General features: G+C 48.0%; 2 protein-coding genes across 7 annotated transcripts in view; one reads left to right on the forward strand and one right to left on the reverse strand.

Moving 5' to 3' along the window:
• Window positions 1-16,194, forward strand: part of EIF2AK1 (eukaryotic translation initiation factor 2 alpha kinase 1) — a 34,722-nt gene that overhangs the window by 11,239 nt on the left and 7,289 nt on the right. For 5 of the 6 annotated variants that reach the window (XM_047779510.1, XM_047779513.1, XM_047779508.1 and 2 more), the window contains exons 4-11: window positions 1,350-1,387; window positions 2,817-2,916; window positions 4,092-4,172; window positions 4,808-4,907; window positions 5,685-5,742; window positions 6,276-6,603; window positions 8,120-8,231; window positions 11,277-11,377. In XM_047779510.1, coding sequence (XP_047635466.1) covers window positions 1,350-1,387; window positions 2,817-2,916; window positions 4,092-4,172; window positions 4,808-4,907; window positions 5,685-5,742; window positions 6,276-6,603; window positions 8,120-8,231; window positions 11,277-11,377 — 918 coding nt within the window. The remainder of the gene's footprint in view (window positions 1-1,349; window positions 1,388-2,816; window positions 2,917-4,091; window positions 4,173-4,807; window positions 4,908-5,684; window positions 5,743-6,275; window positions 6,604-8,119; window positions 8,232-11,276; window positions 11,378-16,194) is intronic. The other variant, XM_047779509.1, reaches the window with a different exon arrangement.
• ANKRD61 (ankyrin repeat domain 61) lies at window positions 11,922-16,028 on the reverse strand. The gene is made up of 3 exons (XM_047779517.1): window positions 15,813-16,028; window positions 14,610-14,707; window positions 11,922-12,918 (listed from the first exon to the last, which is right to left on the reverse strand). Exons 1-3 carry the CDS (start codon window positions 16,026-16,028, stop codon window positions 11,973-11,975), a joined length of 1,260 nt encoding a protein of 419 aa, XP_047635473.1. The 3' UTR covers window positions 11,922-11,972.

The following is a 16,194-nucleotide window of genomic DNA, read 5'->3' on the forward strand; positions in this document are numbered from 1 at the left end:
CCCACTCTGTGTTAGGCTGTCTTATAGAAGCTGGGGTTCGTGCAGTGAACAAAATAAAAGCCCCTGCCCTCGGGGAGCTTATATTTTGGTGAGGGAGTATGTAGACAATGGAAAAATAAAAATAAATGGGGTGGTAGATGGTGCTAAGGGTCAAGGGGAGACATAAAGCAGGGAAGGGCTTAGAAAACGTTGGGCGGGGCTGTGTGAGTTACACGAAGCATAGCCGGGGAGGGCCTTGGTGAGACCAGTGTCAGGAGGTGCAGTTGAGGGTCTGAGCCGGGCAGAGGGAAAGCATTCAGGCAAAGGAGCAGCAGTTGCTGAGGTAGCTGTGTGCTGGGCACGTTGGAGAAGCTGACAGGCAGCCAAGTGGCTGGCGTAGGGTAAGCCAGGTAGGGCTGGGGCCAGGGAGGGGAACACGTGGAGCCAGATCTTGAGGCTGTTTTAATGTTTTTGGTTTTTATCAGGAAGGTGAAAAGTGTTGCAGGATTCTGAGTGGGCCGGGGTGGGGGTGGGGTGACATAATCTGACTTAGATTTTATTTATTTATTTTTTTGTCTTTTTGCCATTTCTTGGGCTGCTCCCACAGCATATGGAAGTTCCCAGGCTGGGGGTTGAGTCGGAGCTGAAGCCACTGGCCTATACCACAGCCACAGCAATGCGGGATCTGAGCCGCGTCTGCAACCTACACCACAGCTCACGGCAACGCCGGATCGTTAACCCACTGAGCAAGGGCAGGGACCGAACCCGCAACCTCATGGTTCCTAGTCGGATTTGTTAACCACTGCGCCACGATGGGAACTCCGAATCTGACTTAGATTTTAGTGGGATCTCCCAGCTGCTGTGTTGAGACTACACTGAGTGGGGTGAGGGCAGAAGCAGGGGCAGACGTAAGGTGCTGGGGGCCTGGGTGGGTGGGAGCAGGGGAGATGTGAGCAGTGGTTAGTTTCTGCATTTATGTGATAGTAAAGCCAGTGTTATTTGCTGATGGCGCTCATTGGTAAATCTCAATTTTGTCCTTGGATTTAAGAATAGAGCTTTTTCACTAGTGATCTTTTAGTTAAAAGAGAAATTTGTTCAACTGCAGGCTTTTAAGTAATATTGAAAAAGGCATCGAGTGGGTTTTTTTTTTTTTTTAAAGAATGTATGCATGTATGTGTGACTGGGTCACCTTGCTGTACAGTAGAAAATTGACAGAATACTGTAAACCAGCTATAATGGAAAAAAATGAAAATCATTACAAAAAATTGGTTTGAACATTTGGGACTATTAATATAATCCTGAGTTTTGATAGACTCCTAATTCCATGACATTTTCAAAATGCTTTTTAAAAATAACTTTGTGATTTTTAGGGTCCTTGTGAGGATAATTCTCATATCCAGAAGACCAGGTATGTGTTGAATACTTTTTTGACTATGCAAGGAGTAAACTGTCCAAAAGAAATCAGGGTTAAGAATTAATCTCGCAGGAGTTCACGTCGTGGCTCAGTGGTTAACGGACCCAATTAGTATCTGTGAGGATGTGGGTTCGATCCCTGGTCTTGGTCAGTGGGTTAAGGATCCAGTGTTGCCGTGAGCTGTGGTCTAGGTTGCAGACACAGCTCGGATCCCCTGTTGCTGTGGCTGTGGTGTAGGCTGGCAGCTGTAGCTCCTATTTAACCCCTAGCTTGGGAACCTCGATATGCCACAGGCGCAGCCCTAAAAAGACAAAAGACAGAAAAAAAAATGAATGAATCCTGAATTAATCAGAAATTAGTATTGGGATTAAAAAAATAATGTAGCTAGGCTATTTTAAGAAAATTTAAAAACTTTTTTTTTTGGTCTTTTTCTAGGGCCGTACCTGTGGCATATGGAGGTTCCCAGGCTAGGGGTCCAATCGGAGCTATAGCTGCCGGCCTACACCACAGCCACGGCAACGCCAGATCCTTAACCCACTGAGCGAGGCCAGGGATTGAACCCACATCCTCATGGATACTAGTTGGATTCCTTTCTGCCACGCCACGATGGGAACTCCATGAAAATTAAAAACTTTTGTGAGATTTACAGTACTTCTCATTCTCTCGTCTTTGCCCCCACTCCCCCACTTCTGCGTGGATTCTCTAAGGCCCCTTATTCAGAGCACTGACATCCAGTCTCTGTCGGGGAATCGCACTGAATTTCGGCTGTGTGTAGGAAATGCTAGTTTACAGTCTGCAACTGGAGTTCCCATTGCGGCTCCGTGGATTAAGAACCCAACTAGTATCCATGAGGATGCAGGTTCGATCCCTGGTCTCGATCAGTGGGTTAGGGGATACGGCATTGCTGTGAGCCGTGGGGTAGGTCAAAGACCAGGATCAGGTCTGGCATTGCTGTGGCTGTGGTGTGGGCTGGCCGTTGTAGCTCTAATTCGACCCTTAGCCTGGGAACCTCCATATGCTTCCCCTGCGGGTCCCCCCCCCCAATCTGTAACTGGTGGGATCATTAAGAAATTTAACTAGTGTTCATCACTGAGCTCAGCTAATCAACTGCTGCCTTAGTCATCCTTAGCATCCCTACTTTAAAATAACACCTTGCAATTGGAATACGAATTCCAGGTAAAATGCTTAAAATTAGATGAATGAACCCCTTGCTGTCCTTATTACGTCATCCCTATGCTTATTCTCAGATGTTTTCTTCGTAGAGAATGGACATTTTCATTTTGTCTTAGCCTTTCCAAACTGTCACAGTTTGGTGATCCACGAGGTTTGCCAGATGGACGCATAGAGTGACCATGACATGTCTTGGGATGCTTTGGTTCTCTTGTGTTTTGGTAGTGACTGATTGTTTGTATTTAACTTTCAGATCAAGGGAAGTAAGCTTTGAAGCACAGACTTCCCGCTACTTAAATGAATTTGAAGAACTTGCCACCTTAGGAAAAGGTGGATATGGCAGAGTGTACAAGGTGATTCTCCATGTATCCGCTTTGACCTTCTACTCTTAACAGGTGGTTTTGGAGAAGTTGTTTTCTTTATTATTGTTTAAAATACTTAAAGGAAAATTCCTAGAAATCACGTAAATTTACTTCTTCTTAAGGTTGTCGTTTATAGGGAAGTGGGCTGGTTTTAATTTTTTCCTAATTGATGTAGGTGGATTCTGGAAACTTTTGAGTTTTGTCCTAGTTGCATATATATATATATATATATATTTTTTTTTTTTTGTCTACGTCTGGGCACATGCAAGTTCCCAGGCCATGGATTGAACGTATGCCACAGCAGTGACAATGATGAGTCCTTAACCCACTGGGCTACCAGGGAACTCCTATAGTTAAATTTTATTTATTTGTTTTTTTAAATGTACTACTGAAGGGAGTTCCTGCTGTGGTTCTGTGGGTTCATGATCTGGCTTATCTCTGTGGCCTTCCTGGTTCGATCCCTGGCTCGGTGCAGTGGGTTAAGGATCTCATATTGCTGCAGCTGGAGTGTAGGTCACAGGTGCAGCTTGGCTTTGATCCGTGGGTTGGGAACTTCCATATGCCTTGAGTGTGGCCGAAAAAGGAAAAAGAAATATATTCCTGAACAAAGTTTTACTGCTTTGTTTTGCACAGAGCCTTTTGGCTCACGTTCTCATTCTTGAGACCTATAACTTCCAGGAGCTGGACTTCCAGTGCAGTTTGAAAAACTTTTTTTTTTTTTTTTTGTCTTTGTTGTTGTTGTTGTTGTTATTGTTGTTGTTGCTATTTCTTGGGCCGCTCCCGCGGCATATGGAGGTTCCCGGGCTAGGGGTCCAATCAGAGCTGTCGCCACCGGCCTAGGCCAGAGCCACAGCAACGCGGGATCTGAGCCGTGTCTGCAACCTACACCACAGCTCACGGCAACACCGGATCGTTAACCCACTGAGCAAGGGCAGGGACCGAACCCGCAACCTCATGGTTCCTTGTCGGATTCGTTAACTACTGCGCCACGACGGGAACTCCTGAAAAACTTTTAGTCCAGCTGACTCTCCTGAAGATAGGAAAGAGGACGCATGTGTTTAGCTTACTTTTTTATCACAGTTTGGATTATCCAATCTCAGGTTAATAGAACTTTCATTCATTTGTAATTTAATGGCACAGTATACCTTGTTTTTTCTATTTTTTAGGTCAGGAATAAATTAGATGGTCAATACTATGCAATTAAAAAAATCCTGATAAAGGGGGCAACGAAAACAGATTGCATGAAGGTATGATTTTCAAAATGTATTTATTTTGAATCATTGAGTATTTAGGTCCTTTTGAAAGAGATATGTCTGTGTGTGTGTGAGTTGGCAGGTCCCAGGTAGTATGGATTGCAGTTTACTAAGAACGGGTTACAGTAAAGTAAACATCAAGTCCAAATTTTTTTTTGACATAATGTTTTTGTAAACACTGCAGACTAACCACATTTCAGGGTTATTGCTGGGGAAGTTAATTTTTCAAGTAAACTCTTCATGCACAGTACGTAACAAGCTTGTTATGAAAAACACAGGCACTCAGGTCAGGTCCCAGGCTCCTCCCTGACATGCTGCGTGATCCGGGGCCTCTGAGCCACTTCTGTCTTCCGACCTTGAAATTGCAGTCACGAGAGTGGTTTTATTTGTCTTGGAGGTCTTGACTGACGTGTCGGAATCCAATGGGAGAATGATTACATAGGAGCTATGAAAAGTGTCAAGTATTTACTGGAACAGTTGCCTTTGTTTCTTGTAAAAATATTCCCCCCACCCTTTTTTTTTTAACATAGTTTAGCTCTCTTTTAGAGAGAAGACAAGTGGTATTTGATACCACGAACATGTAACACATTTGTCAGGAAAAGCCAGCTCTAAGTCCATTTCTTCTTTAGGTGCTACGGGAAGTTAAGGTGCTGGCTGGTCTCCAGCATCCTAATATTGTGGGCTATCACACTGCCTGGATAGAACATGTGCACGTGGCCCAGAGGCAAGGTGAGTGGTTTTATTTATTTGTGTTTTTTTATGACTGCACCTGCGGCATGTGGAAGTTCCCAGGCTAGGGGTCGAATCGGAGCTACAGCTGCGGGCCTACGTCACAGCCACAGCAATGCTGTGTCTCCAACCCACACCACAGCTGATGGCAGCACCGCAGCCTTAACCCGCTGAGCAAAGCCAGGGATAGACCTCACATCCTCATGGATACTGTCGGGTTCATTACCACCGAGCCACAGTGGGAACTCCCAAGGAGAGTGGATTAAGTTGAAGCGGGGGCAGATTTGGGCCTGTGGGCCACATCCGGCCTGCCTCTGTTTTTTGTACATCCTGCAAACTGAGGATGTTTTTTGTACATTTGTAAAGAGTTAAAAGAATTATTTTGCATAGATTGTATGAAATTCAAATTTCAGTGTCAGTAAGTAACGTTTGCTAGAACATAGGCTCATTCATTTGTGTTACCTGCAGCTGCTCGTGCACGTCAGCAGCGGGGTTGAGTAACGGCAGCGGAGTCCCCTAGGTCCCGCAAAACCTGAAATATAATTGTCGGGTCCTGTACAGAAAGTTTGCTGCGCCCCCGTGTAGTTGAACAGCTCTGTTTTTATCACTACTAAAATCTGCCAGTCATTTGAATAAGCTCGTTGTATTGCCGGAAGGTCATGACATTTTTAAGTACCTGCGTAGGCTCCTTTGGTGTCACTGATCTATTTTAGCTCTGCCTTTGACCGTAACCTAGAAAACTGGGGGGGTTGAAGATTTTCTTTCGTTTCTGTTCAGCAGATAGAATTTCTGTTCAGTTGCCATCTCTGAAAGTGATCGACCAGGACGACCACAGGTATGCGGGCCGGGGTGTCCCTTTTACACAGCGGACGTCCCGTCCTGTCCCCTGCGTCGGATTGCCTTTGCCTTTTGCTCCTAGGAGCTCAGAAGTGTTTTCAGACTTTCTTTTCCTTATTTTCATTTCAAAATGTTGAATTACTTTCTCTTCTCAGATACCTATTTCCCGTCAGTAATTTTTTTTTCTCTTTTTTGGCCACCCCATGGCATAGTTTTCGGGCCAGGAATCAGACCTGAGCTGCAGTTGTGACCCTATGCTGCCGCTATGGCAACGCCAGCTCCTTAAACTACTGCGCCGGGCTGGGGATCGAACCTGTGTCCCAGCTGATCCATTGCGCCACAGCGGGAACTCTTCCTATGAGTATTTTTAAGTAAATGTTCCACTTAGACCCCTTGGCTGTTATTTTTTTTTTTTTTTTTCGTGAGTTTACTAGTAAGATGCACATGGGCCTGAAGGAACAGTCGAGGTACTCAGTGGTTTTTTTTTTTTTCACATTGATTTTTATCTTTACGGCTTTTTCTTTTCTCCAGAGATGGATATGATGTTAAAAGTGATGAAAGTAACAGCTCATCTATTGTCTTTGCCGAATTCACCCCGGAGGAAGAAAAATCCTTCGTTGAATCGGGCGTGGACAGTGGCAAGAACAGAGTGGTGGCCCGCACCGCCGGTTTAGTCCCGAGAAATGCCAGTGAATTTGAATTGTCCCTTGAGTGCCAAGAAAAAGGCTTGTCTGATGGGTCTTCCACATCGATCGGTGGGTCTCACCTGCCACTTCAGCATCACTCCAACCTGGAAGAGAATTTCACCTCCACCGAGGAATCTTCGGAAGAACACTTAAACTTGCTGGGGCAGACAGAGGTAGATGGCTTTCGCAGAACCTGCCGGTTTGCTCTTTTCCCGTGATGACGGTGTGCGGGGTGTGATCAGATACGGCCGCCCCCCGTCCTCTGTCTCTCCGCTGGCTCGTCTGCCTCCTGGGCGGTCTCTTCTCTCCGTGTTTCCTCCTGACACCCGGCCCCCGCATTTGGTCTTCCCTCCTGTCCTCATTTCCCTGCTCATCCTTTTCTGACCTCTCTGATGGGCCTTTTCTCCCTCTAGACGTTTCATATATGTTCCTACAGGTTCTATAAAACATGCATCATGCTATAAAAGTGTATTTCTGCAGAAAGGCTTTCTGTATGTTAGCACGTGGCTTTAGGAGCGCATCCTAGTGGGATCTCCAGGTCAGCTTCCAGGATACTGAGTACCCTAACTAGGGTTACGCCGACGTGCCGGTGAGGCTCCCACGTACCCTCGCCATTCCCGAATATTAGAGTAAAACAGCTCGGGCCTTAGCAGGCTCTACACATAATCTGTCATGGTGGGGTCACAGAACATCTGTATACTCACACGCAGAGCTAATTGTGGCTGTTTGGGAGTCTGTGGCTCTGTGTGTGTGTGTGTGTTTAATGATTTTTATTTTTTTGCATCATCGTTGGTTTTGTGTATGTGCTTTTTATGAAACACAAAACTCTGAGCGGGTTCCTCTGAGTATAAAGGAATTGAGTTTGAGGGACCTTTCATCGGCATTGTTCCATTGCTCTAATACATTTGGACATTTTTCCTGCATGGGCTACAGTGCACTTAACTTTACTGACTTTTTTCTTGAACTAGTTATTAGTTACGTGCAGCGTGAAGCCAGACAAAGTGTGGATTTACTCTGGGGTCTCCTCAGTAGTAGAGTACCGTATGGCCAGTCTGAGGCTGTGTCTTAGCTTTGAAAACTGTTTATTTTGAGTGCAGTCTAAACAGTTTTGGGCCCACAGCCTCTTGTCATGTTCAGGAACCTCTTCTGGTTTTCTTTTTTTTTTTTTTGTCTTTTTGCCTTTTGCCTTTTCCCGCGTCACATGGAGATTCCCAGGCTAGGGGTCGAATCGGAGCCGTAGCCACCAGCCTATGCCAGAGCCACAGCAACTCAGGATCCGAGCTGCGTCTGCAACCTACACCACAGCTCACGGCAACGCTGGCTCCTTAACCCACTGAGCAAGGCCAGGGATCGAACCCGCAACCTCATAATTCCTAGTCGGGTTCGTTAACCACTGCGCCACGACGGGAACTCCAGGAGCCTCTTCTGTTTGAAGCCTGCCGGACTGCAGCCATCCTGCCTCTGCCCACTCAGGTCAGGATGCCCCGGTTTAAGCATTGCTTTACTCCTCCACCTCCTCTTTGCTAGCCTTTGGGCTTCTTGGGCAGGCTGGGGCCTGTGCTCTCTGCCGCAGGGCTCAGCCGAGTGCTTGGCCCAGAGTAGTTAGTAATAGTAAGCAAGGGAGCTTTTGTCCGCTGAGTCACGTGGGCCGATCGGGACAGACGGGAGCCGCGGTGTGTCGCCCCCTAGGTGCAGTACCGCCTGATGCTGCACATCCAGATGCAGCTGTGCGAGCTCTCGCTGTGGGACTGGATCGCGGACAGGAACCAGCGGGCCCGGGAGAGCGTGGACGAGTCCGCCTGTGAGTATCGCGGGCCTTCAGCGGCTGGGCTGGGGAATACAGACAGGGCAGAGGGGCCCCCTTCTGCCTCCAGGTGCTTTCGGTTGGGGAAAAAAATCACCTTTTTAAAACCCCCAAAACAGTTATACTTATTTCAACATTTTAAAAAACAAATAGGTGTTTGGAAGTTCATATTCTTCTCTGTGGTATATATATATATACACATATATATATAGTTTGTTTATGTAATCAGTATATGGTAGAATTTAGGGTCATAATTTTGGGTAGAAAAGATCTTTTAAAAAATTTAAGGAAGAATTTATTAATTTTTTTTTTAACCTGAAACTGTACTTTTACCAAAAAAAAAAGTGCTTTTTTTTTTGTCTTTTTGCCATTTTTTGGGCCACTCCCATGGCATATGGAGGTTCCCAGGCTAGGGGTCGAATCGGAGCTGTAGCCTCCGGCCTACGCCAGAGTCACAGCAACACGGGATCCGAGCCGCATCTGCAACCTACACCACAGCTCACGGCAACGCCGGACCGTTAACCCACTGAGAAAGGCCAGGGATTGAACCCGCAACCTCATGGTTCTCAGTCGGATTCGTTAACCACTGAGCCACGACAGGAACTCCAAAAAAAACAAGAAAAGCCTTTAAAGAAACTCTTGGGAGTTTCCATTGTGGCCCAGCAGAAACAAATCTCTGTTTATTTGTGTATTTTTCATTTTTCAAGTTTTATTGAAGTATAGTTGATTTACAATGAAATATTTTTAAATTAAGGTATGTACCTGTTTTTTAGACTAGTGCTATTGCATACTAAATACTAAATAGACCGCAGTACAGTGTAACAGAACTTTTACATGCACTGGGAAACCAAAAGCCTTTAAAGAACCTCTTAGGAGTTTCCATTGTGGCCCAGCAGAAATGAATCTGACTAGTATCCATGAGGACGCAGGTTCGATCCCTGGCCTTGCTCCGTGGGTTAAGGATCTGGCGTTGCCGTGAGCTGTGGTGTAGATTGCAGACACTGCTTGGATCCGGTGTTGCTGTGGTGTAGGCCAGCAGCTACAGCTCCGATTCGACCCCTAGCCTGGGAACCTCCGTATGCCGTGGGAGTGGCCCTAGAAAAAAGGCAAAAAGACAAAAATAAATAAATAAATGAATAAAATAAAATATAACTTTACCCTGGACGAAAGCTGACAATCCCCCCCCCACCCAGCTAGTGAGCAGGGTCACTGTCCTCCGTGATCCCTCTTGCTGCCAGTACGGGCCCTTGATAGGAGGCGGTGAGAAGGGCTTGCTGTCTCTGCGGCCCTCCTCCCCAAAAGCCATAACCCCACGTCTAATGCTGAGAAGAGCACCAGGCAAATCCCAGTCAAGGGACGTTCTGCAAAACACCTGACCAGTACTTCTCAAAACTGTCAAGGGCATCACATACAGGAACAGTCTGAGAAACTGTCCCAGACCAGAGGGACCTCAAGAGGCCTGACAACTAAATGTAATGTGGTGACCTGGATGGAAGCCTGGAGCAGAAAGAGGACATTAGGTAAAAGCGAGGGTCAAGTCTGAGTAACCTGTTGACCTGGAGCAGGGTTGGTGCCTTACTCTGGACAGAGGTGCTGTGCTGATGTGAGCTGTTGATGACAGGGAAGCTGGGTGTGGATACGGCTGCTACCCTCACAAAACTGTCAAAAGATCATGTTAGTGCAAAGACCGAGAAGGGCAGTGGCCAGACTTTGGAATCTTTATGCTTTATATCCTCTTATAAAACTCTGTCCTTCAACTGAGAACCAGCTAAAGTGAGTCAGCAAAGCAAAATAAATGTTGTGAACAATGAACAAAAAGGTTGCTTTTTTTCTTTTTTTTTTTGGTCTTTTTAGGGCCGCACTGGCAGCATATGGAGGTTCCCAGGCTAGGAGTCAAACTGGAGCTGTAGCCGCTGGCCTCCATCACAGAAGCAGCCCTGTTCAGATCTGAGCCACGTCTGCCACCTACACCACAGCTCACGGCAACGCCGCATCCTTAACCCACTGAGTGAGGCCAGGGATGGAACCCGCGTCCTCATGGATACGAGTCAGATTGTTTCCGCTGTGCCATGACAGGAACTCCTAAAAAAAAAAAAAAAGTTTTTCTTTTTTATGTAATTCAGCTTGCTTGGCTTGAGAATGCCAGGATTTTTCTTCATCAGTTTTTGTTTCAGTCTTACAGAACCTCTCTACCCTCTAAACGCCTATATTATGTCATAATATTAATAGTTAATCGATGCATTTACTTGTCCCCCCATGTACTTCCCTTGTCAGTCATTTCTGGAAAATGCAGCATCCCCATCTCCCAGGTGATGGGGGCTCACCCCTCGGCCTAACACCGTTACTGTTATTTTTAATAGTGTCTTTAATCCACAGTGGGCCAGGACACCGGATTTATTGGCATTTCCCCTCAGGATGTCAGGGGTTGAAGGGGACGCAGACGTAGTTTAACGTGGACACCTACCTGGTGTCTTAGAATGTTTTTCGAAGCAGTGAGGTTAATACAGGGGCTCTCGGTGACATGAGAGGCCCTTTCTTTCTGGTAACGTGAAGTCCATCAACTGTTGGGAGCTAGTTCTCGACGTCATCTTTGTTAGCTGAGGCGCTCTCCCTGCCAATTTCTAGGTTTGAAACCATTTTGGACAATTGACAATGTTGGGAATCTGAATGTGGAGTTCCCGTCGTGGCTCAGTGGTTAACGAATCCAACTAGGAACCATGAGGTTGCGGGTTCGATCCCTGGCCTTGCTCAGTGGGTTAAGGATCCGGCGTTGTCGTGAGCTGTGGTGTAGGTTGCAGATGCAGCTCAGATCCTGCGTTGCTGTGGCTGTGGTGTAGGCCGGCAGCTACAGCTCCAATTAGACCCCTAGCCTGGGAACCTCCATATGCCGTGGGAGCGGCCCAAGAAATGGCAAAAAGACAAAAAAAAAATCAATGTGATACAGGTGTCAGATGTTAGTGTATTTATGGCATTCATTACATTTTGGTGTTAATGAGTGAAAAATGGTTAGAGGAATAATTTTTTTTTTTTTTTAACTTCAAGGTCCTTATGTTATGGCCAGTGTTGCAACAAAAATTTTTCAAGAATTGGTGGAAGGTGTGTTTTACATACACAACATGGGAATTGTACATAGAGATCTAAAGGTGAGTGGGGGAGATTAAATCATTCACAGCTGCTTATCAGGGATGACTTGGTAGTGGTTCATTGATTTAAATGAGGTTATGGGGAGCTCCCTGGTGGTCAAGGTGTTAGGATGTGGTGCTTTCGCCACTGAGGCCCAGGTTCAGTCCCTGGTTTGGGAACTGAGATTCCACATCAAGTTGCTGCCTATCGTTGCCAAAAATTAAAAAATAACAAAAAAGTGAGGTTGTCTACTCTAGTTCATTTACGTCAGAGGTTATCATTACTTTTATATTATATAAATCACTGGGAGTTCCCTGGTGGCTCAGTGGGTTAAGGATCTGGCAGTGTCACTGTTGTAGCACCCATTCAATCCCTGGTTTCGGGACTTCCACATGCTACAGATATAGCAAAAAAAAAAAAAAAAACCCAAACGAAAAAGAATATTTAGGAAGAAACGTGCAAATAATTTTATTTTTTGAAATAGGTTTAAGAACCAGTAGTTTGTACATTTGGGACGTATAAGGTTGATGGGTTCGGTATTTTCCGGGTCCAAGTCTAGCCAGAAAATGCGACTTGAGTTACTGAAATTCCGTGGCCGCGTGAACGTTTGTGGTCTTATTTCAAGAGGTGCGCTAAGTCATAATAACCATATACAGAATTCCAGATCTTCACTGGGAGAAGCTGCTTCAAGCGCTGTTTGTTTTTCTCCCCGTAGAGGTTTCTGATGTTTCTCTTGCAGATGTCCTCTAGGGATAAGGGTTTTTGAGATAACTTTATTAGGGTTTCCCTTAAGAGCTGGAATTCTGGGAGCATGATGCCTGCAGGTAGAACTCTTTGGCGGTTGGTCAGTCGCAGAGGGTAGGAGCGGTACAGTAACGTGGCGAGAAGTGCCGTGTCTCTGATGTTGGAGCTGCGCTGAAGGTACTTGTATATCGGAGACTCCCCATTTCTCGTTAGTATGTTAACACTGGCTTCGAATTCCAGCAAGAGATTGATTATTGCCTCTCTGCCTCCAAAACATGCCTCGTGGATCGCGGTTCGGCCCTCGTGGTCCTGGGCGTTCACCTTGGCTCCGTGCACGAGCAGCAGCCGGATGCAGCTCACGCCCGCGGCCAGCAGCCGGCCGGCCTTGCTCGACGCGGTGCACACCGCCAGCTTCAGGGCCGTGTTCCCCGTGGAGGAGACGGCGCAGTTGACGTTCGCCCCGCAGGCGATCAGCGTCTCCATCGTCTCCTCGTTCAGGATGTCCGCAGCCATGTGCAGGGGTGTCATGCTGGCCTCGTTGGTAGCGTTGACCTGGGCGCCGTTTTGGGCCAGGATGGAGAGAGCCGGGTGGGTCCCGCACGTGATGGCCAGGTGGAGCGGGGAGTGCCTGTTGCTGTTGTCCACGCGCGCGTTCACCTGAGCCCCGTGTGCGCACAAGATGCGGAGGCACAGGACAGCGTTATTCTGGACATCGGTCAGGATCCTTTGGATTCTGTTCCCCGGCTTTGTCCACGTGGCGGACGTGATGGGCCAGTGCAGCAGCAGCAGGTGCAGTGTGGTCAGGCCTCGAGTGTCCCTGGAAGAGGCAGCCATCTCGAGTTACACTCAGCTCACAGAGCGGATGGCTCAGGGAGCACTAACGCTCCATTTATCTAAAGTACCCTCCCCTCGCCCCCAGTTACCCTGAAGAAGCATTTGTGAATTTATGATGTTGTTTCATTTCTTGGGGTTTCCCACCTTTGGGGGACAGGGTGGGATGTATCACAGCATGGAGGGGCCCAGTTGGTGTCTCCCGCTGGGACGGCGGCCTCTTCAAGGCTGTATCTCAGTTGTGTCTGTGTCCCCCCGCCACTCACACGGCTGTGCTGAGTTAGCAGCCGTTCAGTAGACGTGTGGTCCGGGATCCCGTGGACGTGAGCTGCGAAGGGCCAGCGGGCCCGCCGACTCAGTTCCTGGTGGCCCCGCGTCTGCTCCTGCCTGACATTTCCCTTCGTGGGTGTGGATGACAGGGGCTGGATCTGGGGTTAGCGAGGCCACTCTCTCAGTCCCCCTTCCAGCCCAGGTGGAATGGGTGTCTACAACTGGGCCCTCGTTTCCTTTGTTGAAATCTACCAGGATTGCCTCCCAAACTCCTTGACCTTGGCAGAGAAGAGGGAGAGGTTATTATGAGCATCTAACTGCTCCACTGAAATTAGAAGGTGACTTTCAGTTCGCATGTGTTCATTTAGTGTAAGGCTCTGTGCCAGGCGTCCGGTGAAACAGCAGGGAGTCCCCACCCTGCAGAGCGCGCAGTGCAGTGTGGATGCTTTAAACAGCCAGAGCAGGTGGGCACAGTTCTCAAGAGGCGTGCAGCCCTCAGCCAGGGCGCCTGCGGTTTGGAGAGTGGAAGCGGGTGGGCTTCTGGGGGAGGCAGGGGGTGGGCCAGTCACGGGGAGTGTGGGAGGGTCTGCAGATCTGGGGGCGGGGTGGGGGGAGGGGGCTCGTGGGGGAGGGGAGAGCGAGGCAGGTCAGGTGGGGGCTTCTGGCGGCCAGGCTCTGGGGCTTGGCTTTGTTCTACTCTGATTCTTCCAGTCACTCAGATGGCATTTGTTGGGCCCTTAGGAAGTGTCAGCCTTGGTTCGGGTGGAGAAGGGAGTTTGGGAAGCAGGAACTTCTTTCATTGAATCTTACCTTCTAGTGAAGGGTAGTAAACAAGAAAATCCATTACCTATTTCCATTTTCTTATTTTTCATATCTTATTTAGGTTGTTAAACTCCCTAAGGGCTGTGACCAGGACTTTCTTTCTCTCTCTCTCTCTTTTTTTTTTGTCTTTTTTCAGGGCTGTACCCGCGGCACATGGAGGTTCCCAGGCTAGGGGTCAAATCAGAGCTGCAGCTGCCGACCTGCACTACAGCCACAACAACGCAGGATCCTAGCCGCATCTGCCACCTACACCACAGCTCATGGCGATGCCAGATCCTTAACCCACTGAGCGAGGCCAGGGATTGAACCCGTGTCCTCTTCTGCTGAGCCACGACGGGAACTCCTAGGACTTAATTTTCTACTACACCCTAGCCGAGCGCTTCATAATACTCTCAGTGCTTTAGGGGACTCACTGATTTGTGCTCTTGTGTTATTTCTGGTTTTTCGGAGGCTCTCATCTAGGCAGTAGAGAAATTAGTTTATTTAGAACATGAGCAGCCCGTGACCCTGGAGAAGGGATGAGCCCAGACGTGACCCGGAAAAGGAGTATTTGAATCACGGCCGCCTGTCACGTGAACAGCCTACCTTGCTTCTGGGTCTGCGCCGTGTTCTAACAGACAAAGCAAACTCTGTGCCTTGCGGTGTTCGGCAGCCAGGTGGATGGGGATGACGGACTGCGTCTGCTTTGGGGGAAAAAAAATCGAAATACATTACAAGTAGCCCGGTGTAGTTAGAAATAATCGTGTTAGCTTGCCATTTCAAAGGAAATAATGCTATGTAGTAGCTCCCTCGTTCAGTATTTTTCTGGTACGTCATGGAAACTCTGCTTTTCTTTTGTTCTGTTTTAAATGACCCTGAAACAGTCAATTTTATAAAATCTGGGTTTTACTTAAATGCGCATTTACCAAAGTTGACTCTTTTTTTTTTTTTTGGTCTTTTTGCCATTTTCTTGGGCCACTCCCTCGGCATATGGAGGTTCCCAGGCTAGGGGTCCAATCGGAGCTGTAGCCACCAGCCTACACCACAGCCACAGCAACACGGGATCCTTAACCCACTGAACAAGTCCAGGGATTGAACCCAAAACCTCTTCGTTCCTAGTCGGATTCGTTAACCACTGAGCCACGACGGGAACTCCCCAAAGTTGACTCTTATGAAGAGCTCATTGTGTAAAATTAATGATAATTGCCGTTAAGTCCCTTAGTACTTAAATTAACCCACACGGTCATTGACAAAGTCGGTTTTGTGTTTTTTAAGGCTTTGCCGAAGTCGTCGTATCAGTAGTAAAGCCTGCATCTTCAGGGTTTCAGAGTTAATGCTGCTTCTGCCCTGTGCTCAGCTGAGCTGTTGATGAGAGTTCTTAAAATGTACAACTGGAGGCCTTCACAGCATGACTGCAAGGGAAGGGCAGAGGGTGACTTTTTGAAAAATTGTAAATTACAAAGGTAAATACTCATTGTACAAACATTTAGAAAAGGAAAACATATACTTAAAAAAAAAGGGACAAAAATCATTCTAGCCTGCAGACAGAACCAGCATCGGGGCGTCGGTGTCCTCCCAGCCAAGCGAGCCCTCGTCTCCGCTCCCATCAGTGCCCGCGTGACCCCTGGAAGGGGGTGTCGCAGCCTCAGAAGAGCACGGCTCTGTGCTGGGGTGGCCTGTGCGGCCTCGGGCGCGGCGCGGGCAGCCGGGAAGCGTGGCGGGTTCTCAGGAGTTAAGTGGCGTTCCTTCTGAAGCATCGCGTCTTTTTTTTTTTTTTCCCCTAAGTGACAGAGCAGGGACGGAGACTACCTGGTCCGGAAGCAATCTGTAGCTGGCGGAGTCGGCCAAAAGGGTCATGGGCTGGTTGACGGGGTGGCTTCTCAGGAGAGCCTGGAGCGCGGCGCGGTCCTCTCTCATGATGGCCTCGTAGAGCCGCGTGGGAAGAGCTGCCGACGGGCCCTCTTCCGGGGCCTGGGCCCGGGCAGCCGCCAGCTCCCTGCTGCCTCTCTTGGTTATGTTTCCCATGAGGGAAGCGTCGAGGGAGCACCCGGGAGTTCAGGGGAGACGTGCTGTGGAATTGATCGCCTTCAGGCCCTTTATGATTCTTTCAGTTCAGTTCTAGAACTGGTCCAGAATCGTTGAGCCTCGTGTCTGTGGACACGATTCCTTTTTCTCGCAGGGCCAGGCTGTC

Source organism: Phacochoerus africanus, chromosome 5 (assembly GCF_016906955.1).
Source record: "Phacochoerus africanus isolate WHEZ1 chromosome 5, ROS_Pafr_v1, whole genome shotgun sequence".
Lineage (NCBI taxonomy): Eukaryota > Metazoa > Chordata > Mammalia > Artiodactyla > Suidae > Phacochoerus > Phacochoerus africanus.